General features: G+C 41.6%; 1 protein-coding gene across 2 annotated transcripts in view; it reads left to right on the top strand.

Annotated features, from left to right (window-relative positions):
- LOC115135413 (LHFPL tetraspan subfamily member 6 protein) overlaps nt 1-15451 on the top strand; it is a 61295-nt gene extending 45844 nt beyond the window's left edge. For both annotated transcript variants that reach the window (XM_029670091.2, XM_029670090.2), the window contains exons 3-4: nt 13853-13951; nt 14117-15451. In XM_029670091.2, coding sequence (XP_029525951.1) covers nt 13853-13951; nt 14117-14235 — 218 coding nt within the window. In that variant the 3' untranslated portion in view covers nt 14236-15451. The remainder of the gene's footprint in view (nt 1-13852; nt 13952-14116) is intronic.
- The last annotated feature ends 8966 nt before the right edge of the window (nt 15452-24417 follow it).

The following is a 24417-nucleotide window of genomic DNA, read 5'->3' as shown; positions in this document are numbered from 1 at the left end:
TCTGTAGAGACGTCAAGTTCAGTGAACAGTTTTAAGGTTTGGTTGTGCTGTCGAGCGACTCTGACAGAGGGCTGCCCGACCGCATGCCACCTGTTCTGTAGTGAGATCAGAGAGCTGTCGGTAGGAACTCTCTCTGGGACACAAAAACGGCTCGACGTTTGAATACACTCACTGCTGAGAGGGCAGCTGTTCTAGTGGGTCATCAGGCAGTTCTCCTTCCAATTATTCCCCCCCCCCCACCTTTCATTTAACAAGGCAAGACTATTCTAAGGGGTGCACAGATAATGACTCCACTATAAGGAATGAACTTGCCAGTTGTGAAAACTGTGAGGTATTGGAAGGAAAATCTGTGGTGAAAATCTGGTCAACGTTTCTTCTAAGAGCTAACATAGACATCTTGGAAATCTTATAGAAGTCTGAGAGACAAAATGTTGAAGCGTGCGTGCTCTCCTAAAGAATGGTAGAGCTCAGGACTCTGGCTGGAGTTCTTTACTGTAGTATGCATTTCACCATCCTGATTAGTAGGGTGCTGTAGATAAATGTTTACCAAATCACTCAAAAGTCAGTATAATGTTAATTTGACGTGACTCACTTTTCCCTAAACCTTCACACTATGCAGAAACCATTTAAAGGGACACCACGACTTTTTAACTTCCTATCATCTCAAGCACTATACCAGTGTCTACATAAGTAAAAACTTATGTTTTGTAGTCCAAAAGATAAGAAAAGGTCCTAAGAAAATAAATGTTTGATTAATTAAAATAATGAAGTGTCCCTTTTAATATTCTGCGATTGTTATCTGTTCTATTTTGTTCTTTTTTCGCCCTCTTTGTTTTTCCCACTTTGGTTTTGTTATCTGTATTATCTGATGACGTTCACAGACGGACCCTACCTCTCTATTGTATCACCTTGTTCCTTTATGGCATCCCTCAGGGCATAATGACCTATAGGTCATGTTCAGGGTGTGGTTTATTCCCAGACAGGCATTTCTCTCCTACTACTCTCTCCTGCTCTCATATACTGCCTGTGGTCATTTCACAAAGCCTTTTAACCCAGATGAAAATGCCTTGAATGATTTGAGATTCAATTGTAAAGAGTATAAAATGACATACTGGATTTTCTGGGGTTGTATTCATAAGAAATGGAGGGAGACACTTAGGCATGTGTGGAATGTCTATAGAAAGGATTTGATGCATACAGACAAAAGGGGCTTAGAGAAAGACAATGATATAGTGGGCCAGGGGTGGCAGCAAACTAAGAGGATGATTTGAATACAAGACATTGCAATATATCTATCTATGCATGCGAGTGGTTTCAACTTGTGTCAGCTGGCTGAGTTATATTTGAAAAGTTCTTCAGAGGGCTCTTGAATAAAATACCTCTCCCTAAGCTCCCAATGAATTTGCTTTTCAATAAGAGTAAAACATAAATTCTTCTTCTTTTCAGGTCAGGGTTTCAGAATATTCTGAATAAAAGCCATTCCCATGACGATATGCTTTGTTAGATATAGCCTACTACTGGTGGCACTGCATTCATGCTTTCATCTGTAACTTGTAACAACCTCCCGAAAGTAACAGACAGACAGTCAAAGACAAACATCATATCACCATGCAGACTATCTGTGGTGTTTCTGTGTTTGACTCCAGGCTATAAACCCAGACCCCAGTGTCTGTGTGCCTCCCAAATGGCACCCTATTCTCTATAGGGTGCAATACTTTTAAACCAGAGTACTATGGGCCCTGATCAAAAGTAGTGCACTACATGAGGAATAGGGTGCTATTTGGGACACAGCCCCAAGTCCTCCTGCCACATGCTCCAGTTGCTTGGGCCTCCACTATCATCTCCCCACATCCTCACGACATCACACCTCCAAATCAACACTTTCAGTCTGGTTTAGCTACTACCATCACTGTTAAAAAAATACAGTCAGTTAGAGGGACATTTACTACACATAAAGTGAGATACAGTGGTGAAGTAGCTATAGCATTTCACAAAAACAATCCTGACACCTTTCATGTGGTAAAGCAATAAGCTACAGCTGGCAGGATCATGCACAGTTCAGTGCCTTCAGAAAGTATCCACATCCCTGGACTTATTTCCACATTTTGTTGTGTTACAGCCTGAATTTAAAATGGATTAAATTGAGATTTATTTTTTCACTGGCCCACACACACCATATTGGAATTATGTTTTAGGATTTTTTTTAAACAAATGATTTAAAAATGAAAAGCTGAAATGTCTTGAGTCAATATGTAGTCAACCCCTTTGTTATGGCAAGCCTAAATACGTTCAGGAGTAACAATTTGCGTAACAAGTCACATAAGTAGCATGGACTGACTCTGTGTGCAATAATAGTGCTTGACATAATTTTCGAATAACTACCTAATTTCTGTACCTCACACATACAGTTATCTGTAAAGTTGAGCAGTGAATTTCAAACATAGATTCAACCACAAAGACCAGGGACGTTTTCCGATGCCTCGCAAAGAAGGACACCTATTTGTAGATGGTTTAAAAAAAACAGACATTGAATATCCCTTTGAGCATGGTGAAGTTATTAATTACATTTTGGAGAGTGTACCAATAAATCCAGTCACTACAAAGATACAGGTGTCCTTCCTTACTCAGTTGCCAGAGGGGAAGAAAACCGCTCATGGATTTCACCATGAGGCCAATGGTGACTTTAAAACAGTTACAGAGTTCAACGACTGTGATAGGAGAAAACTGAGGATGGATCAACAAGATTGTAGTTATTTCAAAATAATAACCTAATTGAGAGATTGAAAAGAAAGAAGCTTGTACAGAACAAAAATATTCCAAAACATGCATCCGGTTGGCAACAAGGCACAAAAGTAATACTGCATACAATGTGGCAAAGAATGAACATTTTGTCCTGAATACAAAGTGTTATGTGTAGAGCAAAACCTAATACAACACATTACTGATTACAACTCACACAATTGTCAAGTATAGGGATGGCTGCATCATGTTATGGGTATGCTTGTAATCGTTAAGGACTGAGTAGTTTTCCAGGATAAAAAATAAATGGAATGGAGCTAAGCACAGGCAAAATCCTAAATGCTTTCCACTAGACACTGGGAGATGATTTCACCTTTCAACAGTACAATAACCTAAAACACAAGGCCATATCTACACTGGAGTTCCTTACCAAGACTGTGAATGAATTAAATCTGCTTTGAAATCTATGGCAAGACTTAAATGTCTGTCTAGCAATGATCAACAACCAATTTGACAATTATTATACAATCCAGGTGTGCAAAGCTCTTACAGACTTACTCAGAAAGACTTACAACTGTAATCGCTACCAAAGGTGAGTCTAACGTGTATTAACTCAGGGGGTTGAATACTTAAGTAATCAAGAGATGTTTCATTTTTCATGAATGTTTTACAAATGTTAGAATTTCTCTTCCACTTTGACATAACTTTTTTTGTGTAGATCGTTGACAAGAAATTACTCAATCACAACAAAATGTTGAAAAAGTCAAGAGTGTACTTTCTGAAGGGACTGTGTCACACAGAAAGTCATACAGTGGATCTTCCTTTAAAAGTTGCGGCACACCTTGTGGGCTGCTGCAGCATTCTGTGGCACGTTATCTATTTGTCCTAATTTTTTTTTGTTAATGCAAGTTATTGCTAGTTTGACCACCAGAGGGCATCTTTGAGAAGCATTTGATGGTCTTCCATATTGCAGCCACGCAGGAGACAGGGGTTCAATCCCCCAATGGGGAAGAATGTGTAGGCTATCCTTGTAAATTAGAATTAGTTCTTAATTAAATAATGGAGTTTGATACACCTGGTATTGGATATGACTGAAAAAGAATGTCTCACAGAGATTCATACCTGAACCACACCTTTATTTGCCAAGGAAGAGTACATTAGGGTGACCAGATGTCCCCGTTTCCGGGGACAGTCCCCGTTTTTGGTGGCCTGTCCTCGGCTGGAGCTGTCCCCGGAAATGTCCCCGTTTTTAACTGTGCGTTAAAAACAGACCGCAAAGTGAAATATTTTACTTGGCAAGAAAGACCGGGCAGCAGAGCCTACGGGTTGACGTCTCAATCGCGTTGTGCTTGTTTAGGCCAACAGAGGGGGCTGCTCTCTATAGCAGCTTCATTCACTCTTCTTCTTCTACTAACTACTTGCTCGCGATAGTTTTAGAGAAAACTGCTGTGGAAAACTCAGGCAGAAGCTGGCAAGTATAAAGTGAATCCACAACATCACCACAAACGTATTTTCAAGCCAGGTAAATTACAATCGTTTGAGATACTAGCTAGTGATGTTATAATGTCACAACTTATTATATAGATAGATTATCTGCTCTATAAGGTTTTAAATAGTTAGCATAACCTAACGTTAGCTATGTAGACTAAGTTAGCTAGCTAGCTACTGTTTATGGTAGCTAGGTTAAAAAAAACTTCACATTTAAACATGCAGTGGACGGGCTATTTTGAAAATATGATTATATTAAAATGAATGCACAAATTATTCAGAGAATATTTTTGTAGATTACAATTTTAATGGTTTTGCATTATAATAAATATTGTGAAAATATATTTAGAAATGTTCATGGATAGCATTAGCAGTGGAGAGGAAGGAGAGGAGGAAGACTGATTAGGAAAGAAGAGTGAAGGAAACATAGGAGGAAAGGTAAAGATATGGTTACAGAGCCTGCCAATTTATTTTTCCAAACATGAGGCAACCAATGGGAATCTGTTAAAATACGTTGGCTATCTAATGCTACGCTATGCTATGTATTAATACAGATTGGAGAGGAAGGAGAAGGAAAAATGAAGGGAGTAAAAAAGAGGGGGGCAAGGAGAGTGTAGAAGAGTGAGGTGGAAAGGTGAAGAGAAGGAAATGAGGACAGGTGAAGAAAAGAGGAGAAAGATTGGAGGAAAATAAAAAGTTAAGAGAGTAATTAAGAGTGGCACAAGGAGAGTGAAGAAGAGCAGACAGAGGAGATACAATGACTATTTCCAAAAAACAAAAATGCACTGTTTATGATAAACATGAAGAGAGAATTTCCATTTAATATGCTCAGATCAAGATGATAGAATGGTTCACTGCGTCCTCTCTTTCAATTGGCAGCCGGGGAAGAATGGCAGTGGTAGAACATCAGCAGACGAAAAATCATAAAGCCTCTCTGATTGCCCGTGTTGGTATGTCCTCTGTCACCACATTCTTCAAGAAGGTAGAGCCTTCCCAAGAAGAATATGGTTTAGCTGTGCAGGAGGGTGTCTTTGCATGCCACACTATGCGACACAATCATAGTTACAGATCTATGGACTGCACAGCACAACTGACACGGAAGCTTTATGAGCCAAAGTTTACATGTGCTAGGACAAAATGTGACGCCATAGTGAGTAACATGTTAGTAACATGGGCAACACAGGACCTAGACCAGGTTGAATTTGTGTCCCTGACCAATGATGCGTCCAATCATGGACATATAACGCTGCTGCCAATAGTAGTCCGATATTGTAAGATATATGATGGCAGCACATCTGTGGAAACAAAACTGCTTGATTTTGTTGAATTGAATGGAGAAACAGCAGACGAAATTGCAGCTGAGGTCCTGGTGGTCATCCAAAAATGTAACCTGGAAAACAACAACAAACGGGAGTTAGCATTTAGCAGTCACTTCTTCTAAACCTGAAAAGGGACACTTCTAAATGTTATTCAGCGAAAACAGCCAAATATATCCAAATTGGACTTCACTAACCACATGAGGGATTTAACGAATATCCACTGTATTAGCAAGCTAACATTAAAATAGGCACTAGTTGGTTACTAGTCCAACGCACGAACCACTAGGCTACCTGCCGCCCCGTGCAATTCACTATCTACAAACAAACACCTTTTGATTTGTATTTGTAAATCGAGGGCCTTGAGTAAAATGACTGCCATAAAGATTTGCACATAGAAGAGACATGCGCAAACATGACAGATATGGCAAACCTGCAACTCCATATTTGGAATCGCTTAGGTCACTGGACTTTTGTCAGGGATATAACGACAAGAAAAAGATTAGAAGTTCTCAGGCGTAGACAAGAAGTTCTCACACATAGATAACAAGTTCTCACGGTAGAAAGAGATTTGTAGTCATAGAAAAAAGGTTTGTACCCATACAAAGCAATTTTTATAAACTGCTGGTAGCCTCTCGTTCGGCCATTTTGATGCCTGCTTTTCAAGGCTGCATAAATTATGGTATTGTAACCATAATATGTTAACCATATATGTACCCATACTATGTCCAACATAAATAATCAAAACCCTAGCCCTAGATTACTCTATATTTGCAACACTATTGCGGTGTACACCCGTTCTTCACCCAAATAGTTGAATTAGCTGGCCAGTGTGATAGCACCACTAAATGTGAAGGATAAATCATACATTGTAAGTGATTATAATCCATCCGCTGTCTCATGTTGCACAGAAAATGAGCATTAAGGAGACATGAGTATTCCTGAGGCCTCTAACCATTTGCCCAGGAGAGGCATGCAAAAGGTAGAGGGGAGGTGTAGGACATGGGTTCAGACTTTGTAACAGTATTGCTTCAGTCTCTCTCCTCGCCCCAACCTGGGCTTAAACCAGGGACCCTCTACACACAGACAAGTCACCCTCAAAGCATCGTTACCCATTGTGCAACAAAATCCACAGCCCTTGCAGAGCAAGGAAAACACCTACTTCATTGAAACGCTATTAGCGCGCACCGCTAATTAACTAGCCATTTCACACCGGTTACACTGACCCCCTTTTTTCTGCACCAACCAGTGATCCTGGTCAACAGCATCAATGGAATAAACTTTTCTACGACTACAAATCGCTTTCTACCCTGAGAACCTTTTTCTACGTATGAGAACTTAGTCTTTTTCTTGTCGTCGAATCCCTGACAAAAGCCTCTGCCAGCTAGCCTACTTCAGCAGTACTGTATCATTTTAATCATTTTAGTCAATAAGATTCTTGCTACGTAAGCATAACTTTCTGAACACTCAAGACGTGTAGTCCACTTGTCATTCCAATCTCCTTTGCATTAGCGTAGCCTCTTGTGTAGCCTGTCAACTATGTGTCTGTCTATCCCTGTTCTCTCCTCTCTGCACAGACCATACAAACGCTCCACACCGCGTGGCCGCGGCCACCCTAATCTGGTGGTCCCAGCGCGCACGACCCACGTGGAGTTCCAGGTCTCCGGTAGCCTCTGGAACTGCCGATCTGCGGCCAACAAGGCAGAGTTCATCTCAGCCTATGCCTCCCTCCAGTCCCTCGACTTCTTGGCACTGACGGAAACATGGATCACCACAGACAACACTGCTACTCCTACTGCTCTCTCTTCGTCTGCCCACGTGTTCTCGCACACCCCGAGAGCTTCTGGTCAGCGGGGTGGTGGCACCGGGATCCTCATCTCTCCCAAGTGGTCATTCTCTCTTTCTCCCCTTACCCATCTGTCTATCGCCTCCTTTGAATTCCATGCTGTCACAGTTACCAGCCCTTTCAAGCTTAACATCCTTATCATTTATCGCCCTCCAGGTTCCCTCGGAGAGTTCATCAATGAGCTTGATGCCTTGATAAGCTCCTTTCCTGAGGACGGCTCACCTCTCACAGTTCTGGGCGACTTTAACCTCCCCACGTCTACCTTTGACTCATTCCTCTTTGCCTCCTTCTTTCCACTCCTCTCCTCTTTTGACCTCACCCTCTCACCTTCCCCCCCTACTCACAAGGCAGGAAATATGCTCGACCTCATCTTTACTAGATGCTGTTCTTCCACTAACCTCATTGCAACTCCCCTCCAAGTCTCCGACCACTACCTTGTATCCTTTTCCCTCTCGCTCTCATCCAACACTTCCCACACTGCCCCTACTCGGATGGTATCGCGCCGTCCCAACCTTCGCTCTCTCTCCCCCGCTACTCTCTCCTCTTCCATCCTATCATCTCTTCCCTCTGCTCAAACCTTCTCCAACCTATCTCCTGATTCTGCCTCCTCAACCCTCCTCTCCTCCCTTTCTGCATCCTTTGACTCTCTATGTCCCCTATCCTCCAGGCCGGCTCGGTCCTCCCCTCCCGCTCCGTGGCTCGACGACTCATTGCGAGCTCACAGAACAGGGCTCCGGGCAGCCGAGCGGAAATGGAGGAAAACTCGCCTCCCTGCGGACCTGACATCCTTTCACTCCCTCCTCTCTACATTTTCCTCTTCTCTCTCTGCTGCTAAAGCCACTTTCTACCACTCTAAATTCCAAGCATCTGCCTCTAACCCTAGGAAGCTCTTTGCAACCTTCTCCTCCCTCCTGAATCCTCCTCCCCCTCCCCCTCCTCCCTCTCTGCAGATGACTTCGTCAACCATTTTGAAAAGAAGGTCGACGACATCCGATCCTCGTTTGCTAAGTCAAACGACACCGCTGGTTCTGCTCACACTGCCCTACCCTGTGCTCTGACCTCTTTCTCCCCTCTCTCTCCAGATGAAATCTCGCGTCTTGTGACGGCCGGCCGCCCAACAACCTGCCCGCTTGACCCTATCCCCTCCTCTCTTCTCCAGACCATTTCCGGAGACCTTCTCCCTTACCTCACCTCGCTCATCAACTCATCCCTGACCGCTGGCTACGTCCCTTCCGTCTTCAAGAGAGCGAGAGTTGCACCCCTTCTGAAAAAACCTACACTCGATCCCTCCGATGTCAACAACTACAGACCAGTATCCCTTCTTTCTTTTCTCTCCAAAACTCTTGAACGTGCCATCCTTGGCCAGCTCTCCCGCTATCTCTCTCAGAATGACCTTCTTGATCCAAATCAGTCAGGTTTCAAGACTAGTCATTCAACTGAGACTGCTCTTCTCTGTATCACGGAGGCGCTCCGCACTGCTAAAGCTAACTCTCTCTCCTCTGCTCTCATCCTTTTAGACCTATCGGCTGCCTTCGATACTGTGAACCATCAGATCCTCCTCTCCACCCTCTCCGAGTTGGGCATCTCCGGCGCGGCCCACGCTTGGATTGCGTCCTACCTGACAGGTCGCTCCTACCAGGTGGCGTGGCGAGAATCCGTCTCCACACCACGTGCTCTCACCACTGGTGTCCCCCAGGGCTCTGTTCTAGGCCCTCTCCTATTCTCGCTATACACCAAGTCACTTGGCTCTGTCATAACCTCACATGGTCTCTCCTATCATTGCTATGCAGACGACACACAATTAATCTTCTACTTTCCCCCATCTGATGACCAGGTGGCGAATCGCATCTCTGCATGTCTGGCAGACATATCAGTGTGGATGACGGATCACCACCTCAAGCTGAACCTCGGCAAGACGGAGCTGCTCTTCCTCCCGGGGAAGGACTGCCCGTTCCATGATCTCGCCATCACGGTTGACAACTCCATTGTGTCCTCCTCCCAGAGCGCTAAGAACCTTGGCGTGATCCTGGACAACACCCTGTCGTTCTCAACTAACATCAAGGCGGTGGCCCGTTCCTGTAGGTTCATGCTCTACAACATCCGCAGAGTACGACCCTGCCTCACACAGGAAGCGGCGCAGGTCCTAATCCAGGCACTTGTCATCTCCCGTCTGGATTACTGCAACTCGCTGTTGGCTGGGCTCCCTGCCTGTGCCATTAAACCCCTACAACTCATCCAGAACGCCGCAGCCCGTCTGGTGTTCAACCTTCCCAAGTTCTCTCACGTCACCCCGCTCCTCCGCTCTCTCCACTGGCTTCCAGTTGAAGCTCGCATCCGCTACAAGACCATGGTGCTTGCCTACGGAGCTGTGAGGGGAACGGCACCTCAGTACCTCCAGGCTCTGATCAGGCCCTACACCCAAACAAGGGCACTGCGTTCATCCACCTCTGGCCTGCTCGCCTCCCTACCACTGAGGAAGTACAGTTCCCGCTCAGCCCAGTCAAAACTGTTCGCTGCTCTGGCCCCCCAATGGTGGAACAAACTCCCTCACGACGCCAGGACAGCGGAGTCAATCACCACCTTCCGGAGACACCTGAAACCCCACCTCTTTAAGGAATACCTAGGATAGGATAAAGTAATCCCTCTCACCCCCTTAAAAGATTTAGATGCACTACTGTTCCACTGGATGTCATAAGGTGAATGCACCAATTTGTAAGTCGCTCTGGATAAGAGCGTCTGCTAAATGACTTAAATGTAAATGTAAATGTAAAAGTCCGGTGACCTAAACTCTTCCAAATATGGAGTTGCAGGTTTGCCATATCTGTCATGTTTGCGCATATCTCTCCTATGTGCATATCTTTATGGCAGTCATTTTACTTAAGGCCCTCGATTTACAAATTCAAATCAAAATGTGTTTGTGGATAGTGAACTACATTTGTGGATGGCGATTTACATTTGTGGAAAGTGATTTACATTTGTGGATTGGTGATTTACATTTTTGGAAAGTGATTTATATTTGTGGATTGGTGATTTACATTTGCGAATACATTTGGCATGATATTGATCCTGTATATTATGGCCTTTCTCTTGCATTTCAAAGATGATAAAAAATGTTAAAAACAGAAAAAGCATGTTTATTTCTTTGTATTATATTTTACCAGATCTAATGTGTTATATTCTCCTACATTAATTTCACATTTCCACAAACTTCTAAGTTTTTCCTTTAAAATGGTATCAATAATATGCATATCCTTGCTTCAGGTCCTGAGCTACAGGCAGTTAGATTTGGGTGTCATTTTAGGCAAAAATTGGAAAAAAGGGTCTGATCGTACTGTCAATTGGGTAATTACATGGTCTTCGTAGGGGCCAAGAACTTAAATGTACCTGTTTGAGGTCCTGTTAGACAGATTCAACTTGGTTTCTCTTGTCCTCTACCTGTGTCCATTCAGAATCTAATAATGACAAGGACGTGCAGTTGGCCTGTTTTTATACTTTTGTTTAATTAAACATTTAATATATTATATATCTTGCGACTCCTCAACCTCCAGAAACCCCACGTAGTGCCCATCAGGAGAGGGGAATTTGCTCCTGGTGCAGCTGACAAAACAGCACCACTTGGTTGTCTGTTCCCAGCCGCTATACTCGCATGGCCCACTCCAGGCACCAGTAGGCAGGCACAATTGTCTACAAAGAATTAAACAAATATCTGTCAGGCACCATAGATAGCAAGACATTCATGTCACTTACATGGTAACAGATACTGTCTCTCATGATACCATCATTGCCATTGATAATTGTAATATGTGGGCTGGGGGATTTTCTCAAATGAATGGGTAGGTTTGAATGGGTGAAAATAAAAAGTGACATTCCTTCCAGTTATGCTACATCCTCCACCCAAAACGTTGAATGAACATGTCTTTATACAAAACCATGGGCTTTTCAGAAAGGTGAGAACATCAGTATGGGACAGTTTGTTTGGTAGCTAGCTAAATTGTTTCATTACTTTTTCACAATGTAGCTAGCTACTCGTATGGAAATGAATTAATGTAACGTTAACGTGACCTGGTGATGCAAGTCAGCTAGCTAGGTAAAACCAGTCTAGCTAGCTACCGTGGCTGGTTAACTGGCGACTGCCAGCTAGTTACTATCACATTTGAAGGTAAGACCCAGGTGCAGACAATGTCAAAGTAACAAAAGTGTATTCATTCGAACACAGGCAGGCAAACGTACAGGATGGCAGGCAGGGTCAGGGCAGAGGTCGGTAATCCAGAGTAGTGGGGCAAAGGTACAGGACAGCAGGCAGGCTCAGGGTTAGGGCAGGCAGAAAGGACAAAAACAGGAAAATAGACAAGGCAGGAGCAAGGGGGAAAATGCTGGTAGGTTTGAGGAACAAAATGAACTGGCAACAGACAAATAGAGAACACAGGTATAAATACATAAGGGATAGTGGGGAAGATGGGCGACACCTGGAGGGGGGTGGAGACAATCACAAAGACAGATGAAACCGATCAGGGAGTGACAACTTACTAATGCTAGTTAGCTAGACTGGTTCTAGCTAACATTAGCTAACTTATGCGCAGCAAAGGAACTTGGACATCTGTCCTCACGCTCCCTCTGGTCTGGGCTGCTCACTACAGTTCCTCTTCAGCATGTGGAAGGTGGAAACTATACCTCTGTCAGTGTGGGGTCCAATGCTGGGGTGGGCGAGGAGGCATGCACGCTCCTCAATTTCTGTTAGCAGTCCCTGCCCTTGTACACACTGACAGCAGAGGCATTCCTCCTCTTTGGCCATCACCGGTCGGAGAGGTAGCTATGGCTATAATGTTACTAGCTAGTTGTTGGTCGCTGAGAAGGGACATTCAACTCTGGAGCCTTCTAGCTAACAACAGTTAGCTAGCTAGCTACCTAGCTACAACATAAGCTAACAGAAACATATTAAATTGAAGCATTCTGATTTGAATTTATTTGTGAATATTGCTAACAATTTAACAAAATATATTTAGCGTCAATGATGTCAGAATATAACATTATGTAGTTAGCTAGTTAGCTCAACTTGTGCCGCTAGCTACTGGTTGCTAACGCTGCCAATTAGTCTAGAACAGAGAACGACGTCACATTCCTCAACATAGACAATCAAGACATTCTACATTCTCACGTTAACTGAGACTGAATGATCTATAAACCTAATTGTGTCTATCTTTTCTGTTTCTCCTCCAACAAAATATAATTATTAGCATTTGCCTTTCCCCATTTAATTATATTTTATATGTATTTTTTATGGAAAGACAGCAGAGAAAATATTTGTTTTAATTACATCAACAACAACTTTCTCTGATATTCAAACGGAAGGCACTTCTGATATTTTATCCTTGCCCGTGATTCGAGTGTCATTTCTTAAATGTCTCCTGAGGTCTCGCTTATGGCATAGTGCTAATATTTCGACCCCCCTTTTTGAAAGAAAACTAGCAAACTGACATGGCGCCATCGGCTGACCATTTAAGGAATGGAGTTCTCAGCTGAGGTGTCAAATTTTGTTCAAGAAAATGGAGTATTGACGGAAAAAGAGGAAGGGGAAAAACTCACTATAGTTAAGATGCATTGGCCAATCAAAACATATCGTTGCGTCTATAGTAAATTCCAAAATGACACTACATTATTTTTTTACGCTCTTTTTCTCCCCAATTTTGTCATATCCAATTACGATCTTGTCTCATTGCTGCATCTCCCCAGTCAAGCTTGAGAGAGGCGAAAGTCGAGTCATGCGTCCTCTGAAACATGACCTGCCAAGCCGCACTGCTTCTTAACACCAGCTCGCTTAACACCGGAAGCCAGCTGCACCAATATGTCAGAGAAAACACCGTTCAACTGACAAACGAGTCAGCTTGCAGGCAACTGGTCTACCAAAAGGAGTCGCTAGAGCGCAATGAGCCAAGCAAAGCCCCCTCGAGTCGCTAGAGCGCGATGAGCCAATCAAAGCCCTCCCTGTCAAACCCATTCAACAAGTTTGTCGAGTCACAAGCTTGATGTAGTCATTGCGTGCTTAGAATATGTGACCAAATGCTAAATTTAATACTATAAATGAATTAGTCCAAATGTTTATGACACCTTCAAATGTGGGGACTAGATAAATAAAATGCATTCATTTGTAGATGGTAAAACAGATATGCATGAAAATGCCCTCAAATAAAAGGTGACATTGTACTGCTTCCTCATATAACACATTTGATCTCAAATCCAAAATGCTGGAATAAAAGTGTTGCCTTCACTGCCCACATAAATATGTTGGGAAGTGTTCGTAGGCTCTTGATGAAAGTGCCATCTCAGGAAATCATGTGACATAGTGGAACGTGTTATCTTTTTAACTTAAGTGGTTTTGAATAATGCAAGCTGCACTATTCACTGTATGATGGGTTTGTTATGACATAGCTTAGCACATGCTCTCTCTCTCTCTCTCTCTGTACAGCGTTGCTGATTGGGTCGGGGTGTGCACTCTACCCTCTAGGTTGGGACAGTGAGGAAGTCCGACAGACATGCAGCAACAGATCCAACCAGTTTGAACTTGGTACGGGTCAAACATCTACACACAGTCACATCCACACAACATCATCATATTCAAGTCACATGTTGATAATCAACAAGTCATTCAATTTGATCACAGCTCATATTATGCTATGTTAGCTCTGATTTTAATTCACTGTTTGTGTCTCCTGTCTGTGTCTGTATCCAGGTTCTTGTGAGATTGGCTGGGCGTTCTACTGCACAGGAGCAGGGGCAGCAGCAGCCATGATGTTATGTACCTGGATGGCCTGCTTTGCTGGGAAGAGACGGAAGCAGTACCCGTACTGATGGCATCAAGGCAGGACGGCCATGATGACAACTTGAAACAACACTTGTCATCACCAAACATTTGGGACTCAGAGCAAGGGAGAATATCAGGGGGACAGAGTCTGTATGGTAGCTATGCACTCTGTCATAAGTGAAAAGTAAATGAGCAGACCACCTTGTGCTGTATTTGATGCTGCAGTAGAAAGCAATACACAACACACGCAATGAGACACTCCATCGTTCTGCAGAGCACTTCAAAGAGTGGAGTCTACATACTTGGTTGTCATTGACAGCAAGAGCAACAACATGTGTTTCCATCTCTCTTTTCTATTTTCCATGTTTTGTTTGGTTGCTCCTCTATTCCCCCTCTAGTCTGTCGTGTTCCAGTCCCTGTACTATAACTCTTCATCGTAACTGAAGTAATGGCACAATCCTGTGGTATAGAGAAATTACTCTACTTTTGATGTTACTTTGTTATTGTGAGTATTTTATATCCTGTATTTAATGAATATGTTATGTGTCCCCACGTTGGCCTAGTGTTGCCTTAAATATATAAACCTTCTACCTACTGGTAACTTGCAATAATTTTAAACTGTTTTCATGTCTATTTACAGTATATCTATAAACAGAGACTATTGAAGTCCCTAACCATGTACATCTGTCAAATATGAATGATGTATGTTTTTGTGTATTACGTTTATTGTATTATAATAACATATTCGCACCTTTTTGTATGAAACACTATGTCTAATTTGACTTGGTTTTGTAAATACATTGTAAATAAATATTGTTACTTTGAAGTCTTAATTAACAAATAAAACGTTCAGCAGTGGAGAAGTTGTAGTTCCACTGTAGCGCCATTTAATCTGAATTGAATCACTTGGCATGAGCCTATTACTCTTTCTTAAAACTGTAACAGCAATGTTGGTGATTATGGTGATTCACATGCTCGGTTAATCTTGGTTAAAATTATCTGTCATGTTTGTCCTTATTGATGATGGCCAGCTCTAACAACATTCAGTGGCTGTTATGAGCTCTGTTGGGAGTTTAGGCTTTACTATGAACAGCAGGAAGAGAGGTGAATGGACCATTCAACAGATGCTGCTGGAGGTAAATCATTAGTAAGGGTTAACACACACCTCTTCACTAGTCCCACAAATCACTGCTCATGCTCTTTGCAATACACCTGGCTATTTAGTGAAAAGTCAACAATAAATTGGGGGTTAAGTGATTTTCACAGATGGTTTTAAAAGTGTTCTATATCACCAAACTGTTGTCTAGAGAGTGTGATGTCATTGGTCCACTGCCAGACCTTTAGTAAACACACCACTTCATTGAAGGACACAGCCTGCAGCTAAAGGCTATAGAAAATCAAAATAACACACGGTCAGTTCAATAAGTCTCTCAATGTCTTATTTTTTCACTTCAAATGGTAATTTTGTTAATTGGTCATGTGTTTTGTGAATCCCTCAGCCTTTTGGTGGACAGTGATTACTTTCAAAGCTCACTTTCAGAAACAGAGCGTAGAGGTTGAGAAAGAGGTAGGGCACGTGTGCTCTCGACGAGGGTGGCTTTGTAGTTGAGGACCTCTGGGGAACTCGACACTAAATTGATTTTGACAATGATATTTAGCGATTTTGGCGCATAATTATTCTCATGCAAGCGAGAGGCAGCTTTGTTACAACAACAAAATAAATGTATCCGGGATAGCCGTAAATCAAAGTGCGCAAAGGATTCACTGCTGACACAACCAACCAAGTTTAGCAAGAAAATGAACGCTTCTCACAGGCCAGATAGGCCAGCCAAGCCAGATACTGCCACTGGTGAGCCCACACTGAGCATTCTTGCCTCAGAAATCGGAGCAATTTGTGTGTCCCTGCAAAATAAGAATAATCAGAAATTAAGACCACGATGGAGAAAATGAGGGGAAAATGTATACACTGAGCAACCGTGTTGGCAAAGCAAAGGACCATATTGCAACATTGGAAAATGTCGCCATCACAGTGAAAGACCAGATAGAAGAACTCCAGAAGGAAATGCAAAAATGTATCATTTGGATAACAGAGATAATATTAAAATCTTGGGTGATCCTGAGATGGCAGAAAACAAGGACATGATACCCTTACCTACAGGAGATTCCGACCTTGCTGGAACAACATGGTCAACATGCTGCGTTTATGGGAAGGAGGAGATTTTCCAGGCAGTGAGAGGAAGAGAAAGGTGACATGGCAGCCCAGCTAGCACATTTGGCTCCTTTGAAGTTCTGGAAACGAAGCCATGCATTACCTGACGGGTAAAACGTTCTGAGAACGGCGGTAAAAATTCTGCCTGTTCTGGGAATGTTCATTTATTTGTAGGCTGCAGGGAGGTTCTGAGAACATTTTACTATGGTTCCCTGAAAGTTTTCCTGGAAGATTTTATTAACATTCTCAGAACGGAAATTCTAGAATATATGAAGGTAGATAAATAACGTTTTGAGAACATGTTTCAACAACATTGCTAGCTTAGTTGAACTGTTTTGAACACCAAGCAGAAATAGGACACATGGAAACTAATTTCCTTAGGCATTAATCATGCAAAAAATATATTTATATATTGTGGCACAACATCAGTGAAATTTAAACCAATGAGTAAGATTTGAACCCAAGGTCTTCAGTTCTCTATCCATGGGAATTTGTCCGCTGCGCCATCAGTATAGAGCCAACATGCCTTGTTTTTTAACCTTTCTAGCGCAGGCTTTATTCAAATTACAGAAATATAAATATTTAACATTCATGAAAATACAAGTGTTATACATCAAAATAAAGCTTAACTTCTTTCAAAGCTTAACATCTTTCAAAAAGGCTTTACGGCAAAAGCACACCATGCAATTATCTGAGGACAGCGCCCTGCATACGAAAGCATGAAAAACATATTTCAACCAGGCAGGGGCGCCACGAAAGTCAGAAATAGCAATATAATAAATGCCTTACCTTTGAAGATCTTCTTCTGTTGGCACTCCAAAAGGTCCCAGTTACATCACAAATGGTCCTTTTGTTTGATAAAGTCCTTCTTTATATCCATAAAAACTCAGTTTAGCTGGCGCACTTCAGTCAATAATCCACCGGTTTCTCTCCTCCAAAATGCATACAAAATTAATCCCAAACGTTACCAATAAACTTATCCAAACAAGTCAAACAACATTTATAATCAAACCTTAGGAACCCTAATACATAAATAAACGATAAAAATTAAGACGGAGAATAGTAGGTTCATTACCGGAGATAAATAACAAAGAACATGCTTCATCCACGCGCATGGAAACACGACAGCCAAAATGCGAGCCACCTCGAAAAACTACATCTTCTAGCTCATTTTTCCAAAAACCAGCCTGAAACTCTTTCTAAAGACTGTTGACATCTAGTGGAAGCCCTAGGAACTGCAATCTGGGAGGACTTCGCCCAAGAAAGCCATTGGAAACAGTGGTAGGCTGAAATGTTTGGTTTTTTGGATGGTTTGTCCTCGGGGTTTCGCGTGCCATATCAGTTCTGTTACACTCACAGACATTATCTTAACAGTTTTAGTTTTAGAAACTTTAGAGTGTTTTCTATCCAGATTCTATCCAGATCTAATTATATGCATATCCTAGCTTCTGGGCCTGAGTAACAGGCAGTCTCTTTGGGCACACTTTTTGTCCGGACGTAAAAATACTGCCCCCTAGCCCAAAGAGGTTTTAACTAATACAAAGCTGATAATTAAATAACATTATTAGAACATTCTTTGAATGTCATTAATGTTTTCTTTTGTTTTTTATTAAAAGTTTTCTTAATGTTACGGCTAGACGTTATTTCGACAACATCCGGTGAAATTGCAGAGCGCGAAATTCAAATGAAATTATTAGAAATATTTAACTTTCATAATATCACAAGTGCAATAAACCAAAATAAAGCTTAAAGCCTCTTCATCAAAATGTCTTTATAAGACAGATGGCCCAGCACCGTCCTCCCACAATTGCTTTACGTTTTGGTTTAATTTTCATTTCTTGAAAATTAGACCCCGCTCCACAAATCCAACTCCAGTAACTTAAATTATGAGAGAGGCGTGGGCTATAAAAGAAACAAGAAAAAGATTACTCGTTCCAGTAGCCCAATAACTCTACCTCCATTCTAAACCAACATGGTAAGAAATAATCATAGCATTGGCTAAAATAACTTGTTTGACAGTCCTTGATGGTCCTGATTCAAACTGAATTCTGGATTCAACAGTCCTCCCTGGTGGTGCATCTCTGGATGAAGGCTTATGCTTCATCTGGTGAGTCAAACTTGTGCTTGATCTCCAGTATATCAGGGAAATGCAGAAATAACTCAATCACCCACCATTTCAGATCTGTTTTCACCTGTTTAAAGGCCATCCTCTGGTCTGCAAAGCTAAGTGTTTAAAGCTGTCATCAAGGAAAAGGGTGGCTATTTGAAGAATCTAAAATATACTTTGAGTTGTTTAACACTTTTATGGTTACTACATGATTCCATATGTGTTATTTCATAGTTTTGATGTCTTCACTATTATTCTACAATGTAGAAATGTTTAAAAAAACAAAACAAAGAACAACCCTTTAATGAGTAGATGTTCTAAAACTTTTGACCGGTAGTGTATTTAAAATCATGTTCTCGGGACATTTAAATAAAGTTTAAAATCCAGGTCATGTGACATGATCATCCAGAATACAGGGCTCTATTTACAGTAGGGAGAACAAGTATTTGATACACTGACGATTTTGCAGGTTTTCCTACTTACAAAGCATGTAGAGGTCTGTCATTTTTTTAATCATAGGTACACTTCATCTGTGAGAGACTGAATCTAAAACAAAAATCCAGAAAATCACATTGTATGATTTTTAAGTAATTATTTTGCATTTTATTGCATGACATAAGTATTTGATCACCTACCAACCAGTAAGAATTCCAGCTCTCACAGACCTGTTAGTTTTTCTTTAAGAAGCCCTCCTGTTCTCCACTCATTACCTGTATTAACTGCACCTGTTTGAACTCGTTACCTGTATAAAAGACACCTGTCCACACACTCAATCAAACAGACTCCAACCTCTCCACAATGGCCAAGACCAGACAGCTGTGTAAGGACATGAGGGTTAAATTGTAGACCTGCACAAGGCTGGAATGGGCTACAGGACAATAGGCAAGCAGCTTGGTGAGAAGGCAACAACTGTTGGCGCAATTATTAGAAAATGGAAGAAGTTCAAGATGACGGTCAATCACCCTCGGTCTGGGGCTCCATGCAAGATCTCACCTCGTGGGGCATCAATGATCATGAGGAAGGTGAGGGATCAGCCCAGAACTACACGGCAGGACCTGGTGAATGACCTGAAGAGAGTTGGGACCACAGCCTCAAAGAAAACCATCAGTAACACACTAGGCCGTCATGGATTAAAATCCTGCAGCGCACGCAAGGTCCCCCTGCTCAAGCCAGCACATGTCCAGGCCCGTCTGAAGTTTGCCAATGACCATCTGGATGATTGTCACGTTCTGACCTTAGTTCTTTTAGTATGTCTTTGTTTTAGTATGGTCAGGGCGTGAGTTGGGTGGGTTGTCTATGTTAGTTTATCTATGATTTGCTATTTCTGTGTTTGGCCTGGTATGGTTCTCAATCAGAGGCAGCTGTCAATCGTTGTCCCTGATTGAGAACCATATTTAGATGTTTTCTATTGTGTTTCGTGGGTGATTATTTTCTGTTGTCTGTTGTGTGTCTGCACCAGCCAGAACGTTTTTCGGTCATTTCTCTTTGTTATTTTGGTTATTTCCGTGTTCATTCTAATAAATATGGACACATACCATGCTGCACCTTGGTTCTCACCTTCTTCCACCAACAACGGCCTTTACAATGATCCAGAGGAGGAATGGGTGAAGGTCATGTGGTCTGATGAGACAAAAATAGAGCTTTTTGGTCTAAACAAAGGTTTCTGTATCAAATATTAAGTTCTGCTTTTCTGATGTTGAAGTGTACCTATAATAAAAATTACAGACCTCTACATGCTTTGTAAGTAGGGAAACCTGCAAAATCGGCAGTGTATCAAATACTTGTTCTCCCCGCTGTATATGTGACAGAACGTCTTCAAAAAGCCTACTATAACTGAAATGGGTATTGCAGATGCATAAAGTGTCAGGTTGTCGGAGAGTCAAATTTGGGTGAATCTTAAATTTATCAATTCCATTTACAGTGCATTCGGAAAGTATTCAGACCCCCTGACTTTTTCCACATTTTGTTACATTACAGCCTTACTCTAAAATGGATTCTATAGTTTTTTTCTCCTCATCAATCTTCAAACAATACCCCATAATGACAAAGTAAAAACAGGTTTCTAGAATTTCATACAAACGTATAAAAAAAACATTTACATAAGTATTCAGACACTTTCCTCAGTACTTTTTTGAAGCACTTTTGGCAGCGATTACAGCCTCGAGTCTTCTTGGGTATGGCTCTACAAGCCTGGCACACGTGTATTTGGGGAGTTTCTCCCATTCTTCTCTGCAGATCCTCTCAAGCTCGGTCAGGTTGGATGGGGAGCATCGCTGCACAGCTATTTTCAGGTCTCTCCAGACATATTAGATAAGGTTCAAGTCCGGCCTCTGGTTGGGCCACTCAAGGACATTCAGAGATAAGTCCTGAATGCCACTCCTGCGTTGTCTTGGCTGTGTGCTTAGGGTCGTTGTCCTGTTGGAAGAAGAACCTTTTCCCCAGTCTGAGGTCTGGAGCAGGTTTTCATCAAGGATCTCTCTGTACTTTGCCGCGTTCATCTTTTGCCCGATCCTGACTAGTCTCCTAATCCCTGCCGCTGAAAAACGTCCACACAGCATGATGCTGACACCACCATGCTTCACCATAGGGATGGTGCCAGTTTTCCTCCAGACGTGACGCTTGGCATTCAGGCCAAAGAGTTCAATCTTCAATGGCTTCCGTCTGCCCACTCAGAGATGGTTGTCCTTCTGGAAGGTTCTCCCATCTCCACAGATGAACTCTGGAGCTCTGTCAGAGTGACCATCGGGTTCTGGGTCACCTCCCTGACCAAGATCCTTCTCCACCGATTGTACAGTTTGGCCCGGGCGGCCAGCATTAGGAAGTGTCTTGGTGGTTCCAAACTTCTTCCATTTAAGAATGATAGAGGCCACTGTTATCCTGGTGGACCTTCAATGTTGCAGACATTTTTTGTCAGCCTTCCCCAGATCTGTGCATCGACACAAGCCTGTCTCGGAGCTCTACGGACAATTCCTTTAACCTCTTGGCTTGGTTTTTTTCTCTGACATACACTGTCAACTGTGGGACCTTATACAGACAGGTGTGTACCTTTCCAAGTCATGTCCTGTCACGACAGATTTCCTCCTCTTCCTCTGAAGAGGAGGTGTAGCAAGGATCGGACCAATATGCAGCATGGTAAGTGTCCATGGTATTTAATAAGAAAACTCAACATGAACACAAATACAAAACAACAAAGTGAACTGGCAACGAAACAATCCCATGTGGCACAAACACTGACACACACCTAGATTCAGAAAACACCCAAAAAACATACAAAACCCCTAGACCAGGAAAAAACACATAAATCCCCCATGTCACACCCTGACCTAACCAAAATAATAAAGAAAACAAAGATAACTAAGGCCAGGGCGTGACATGTCCAATCAGTTGAATTTACCATAGTTGCAGAAACATCTCAAGGATGATCAATAGACATAGGTCCATTTCGAGTCTCATAGAAAAGTGTCTGAATATTTATGTAGATAAAGGTATTCTGTTTTTGTTTTTAATACATTAGAAAACAATTCTAAAAACCTGTTTTCACTTTGTCATTATGGTGTATTGTGTATAGATTGATGAGGAAAACAATTTATGTAATCCATTTTAGAATAAGGCTGTAATTTAACAAAATGTGGAAAAAGTCAAGGGGTCTGAATACTTTCAGAATGCACTGTAGGTCTTGGTTTGTGTTGTTTCTCCCCAGCTCCTTAGGTTTGGCTGGGATTTTACTTAGTTTTACTGTTGGATATGTGTACCGTTTTTATATGTATTTTCTCATATTTTCTGATGTACTCATATACTGTACAGATATAACATATGATTAATATGACCTCTTTATATCTAAATAATCAGGTTTCCATCCAACCTTGTTATGCGACAAAAGGGCATGTCGGGTAAAAAATGTCATGACAGGGTTGATGGAAACAGAACATTTTTAGGTCAATTTTCCATAATGTCGGCAGAATACAATACTATAGACATGCTGGGATATTTTGTGTCGGTAAAATGAATTGCGAAATGTCGGTGGAAATGCTTTTATGCGCAGGTATTAATATAATAACCATAATATCGAAGTAAATTTGGAGTCACGCGATGACATGTCGTGTGGTCCTCCCACTACGAATAATCTGGAAAGCATGCCGTTTGTTAAACTACAGATTAAATCAATTATGATGAATTTCACATGGTGGTGAAACTGCATGGTGATGAGCTTGATGCTCCTTTCCAGTCATTATCGAGAGTCTTATTCTTATTCTGGTGACACATTGCCAAACAAAAATGATTTTGCTCTTTTGTCCGTAATAATGTCAACATGTAGGCTAGAAGTGCGCTGTAGCCAACAGCATACTGCGGGCTGTCGGCACGCTCGCTATATAACGCAACATTTATTGTGAGAAAACCATCAGTAGAGTTGAAAATGCGAAGGAAACCCATTTAACTAGTATTTTTTATTTGGTAAATGGGAATTTAACCGCAAAAGGTATTTTTATGTGCACTACGTCATCACGCATAGCTTCTTATCTGGTGGGAAAATGTGCACATTGTTTTTATGACGATTTTAAAATATCTGTATGAAAATCTGTTGCCAATTGGATAGAAACCTAGTTATTTACAGACAGCTGAATTAAAAGTAGCCAGCTGGAATTTTCAAAGGGGATAATCATATAATCAAGAAATAGAAAACGTTAGCATATCTCAATTAATCTAAAACTGATATAGCTTTTGTCCAGGAGACACATTTGAATAAAAGGCTTTCTCTAGCCCAGGTACATGTAAAACAAGGGGTATCTGCTCTCATACACAAGTCTGTCAACTTTACAGAAACTAATGTTCTGAGAGGGTCTCTATATAATAGTGTGTGGGCTCTTGATGGGAACATCAGTTGTTCTATGCAATATATATGCACCTATTGCAAACTTGCTTGATTTTTGTTATGGGTTATCACAAACTGTTTTAGAATTGGGAGACATCTCAATAATATCGGGGGGAGCGATTTCAATCAGATCCCAGACCAAGATCTGGACAAGTCTCAGCTGAGAAATAGTGTGGAGGGTAAATCTGTAGCTGCAATAGAAATACTAGCTGAAGACCTAGGTTTAAACGACATCTGGAGTTCAATGCACACAGATTGGAGGGACTATTCTTTTTTCTCCTCCTCATATTGTTTACACTAGGATTGATTACTTTATCTCAGTCACCAGTGGATATCACTGTCAGTTCTACCATAGGTAATATAGTGATTTCGGACCACGCACCTGTGTCTATTTGCCTCTCCCAATTCTCGCAGACTCATAAGAGCCGCAGAAGGAGTTTAAGCATGTCTCTGTTGAAAGATAGTATATTCATCAAGATTATTAGGGATGAAATATCTTCCAGCTAGCACATAACGTTCTGAGAACCATATGTTTCTTAGAGCTTGATGAGAGTGTGGTTGTCCTATGGTTATTTTGCATACAAACCTTCCCACACATTTCTGGAAATGGTGCAGGATAGTTGCTTGGCTTTGGAATGTTCTCAGCACATTTAAGTAACTTGACAAAAAAACTAAATTTTCTTGGTATTTTATCACTTTAACAGAATGTTTCCTAAATGTTCAAACATGATTACGTTGCATTTCAATTTTGGCAATGGTCTAGGAATGTTCTCCAATTGGTTTCACATTGGTAATATTCTCAAATAGTTCAGAGAACTTTAAGAAGCAACATTCTTCTGTGGGAATTTCAGTACTTTAGAATAATGTTTTCTGCAGGTTTCCTCGTGGTTCTATTTTAAAGTCATGTTCTCAGAACATTAAGAAAACTTTCCATAAAAGCCACAAGAAAAAACAAGTAATGTTGAAAGAACTTTCTAAGAATGTTGTTTAATTAACCCATAAGGTTGATGTCCGTACCCCTGCAGAAATGTAATTAGGATATT

Source organism: Oncorhynchus nerka, linkage group LG10 (assembly GCF_034236695.1).
Source record: "Oncorhynchus nerka isolate Pitt River linkage group LG10, Oner_Uvic_2.0, whole genome shotgun sequence".
Taxonomy (NCBI): Eukaryota; Metazoa; Chordata; class Actinopteri; order Salmoniformes; family Salmonidae; genus Oncorhynchus; species Oncorhynchus nerka.
The sequence above is the reverse complement of the archived record's forward strand: the minus strand, read 5'-3'. Positions and strand labels throughout refer to the sequence as shown.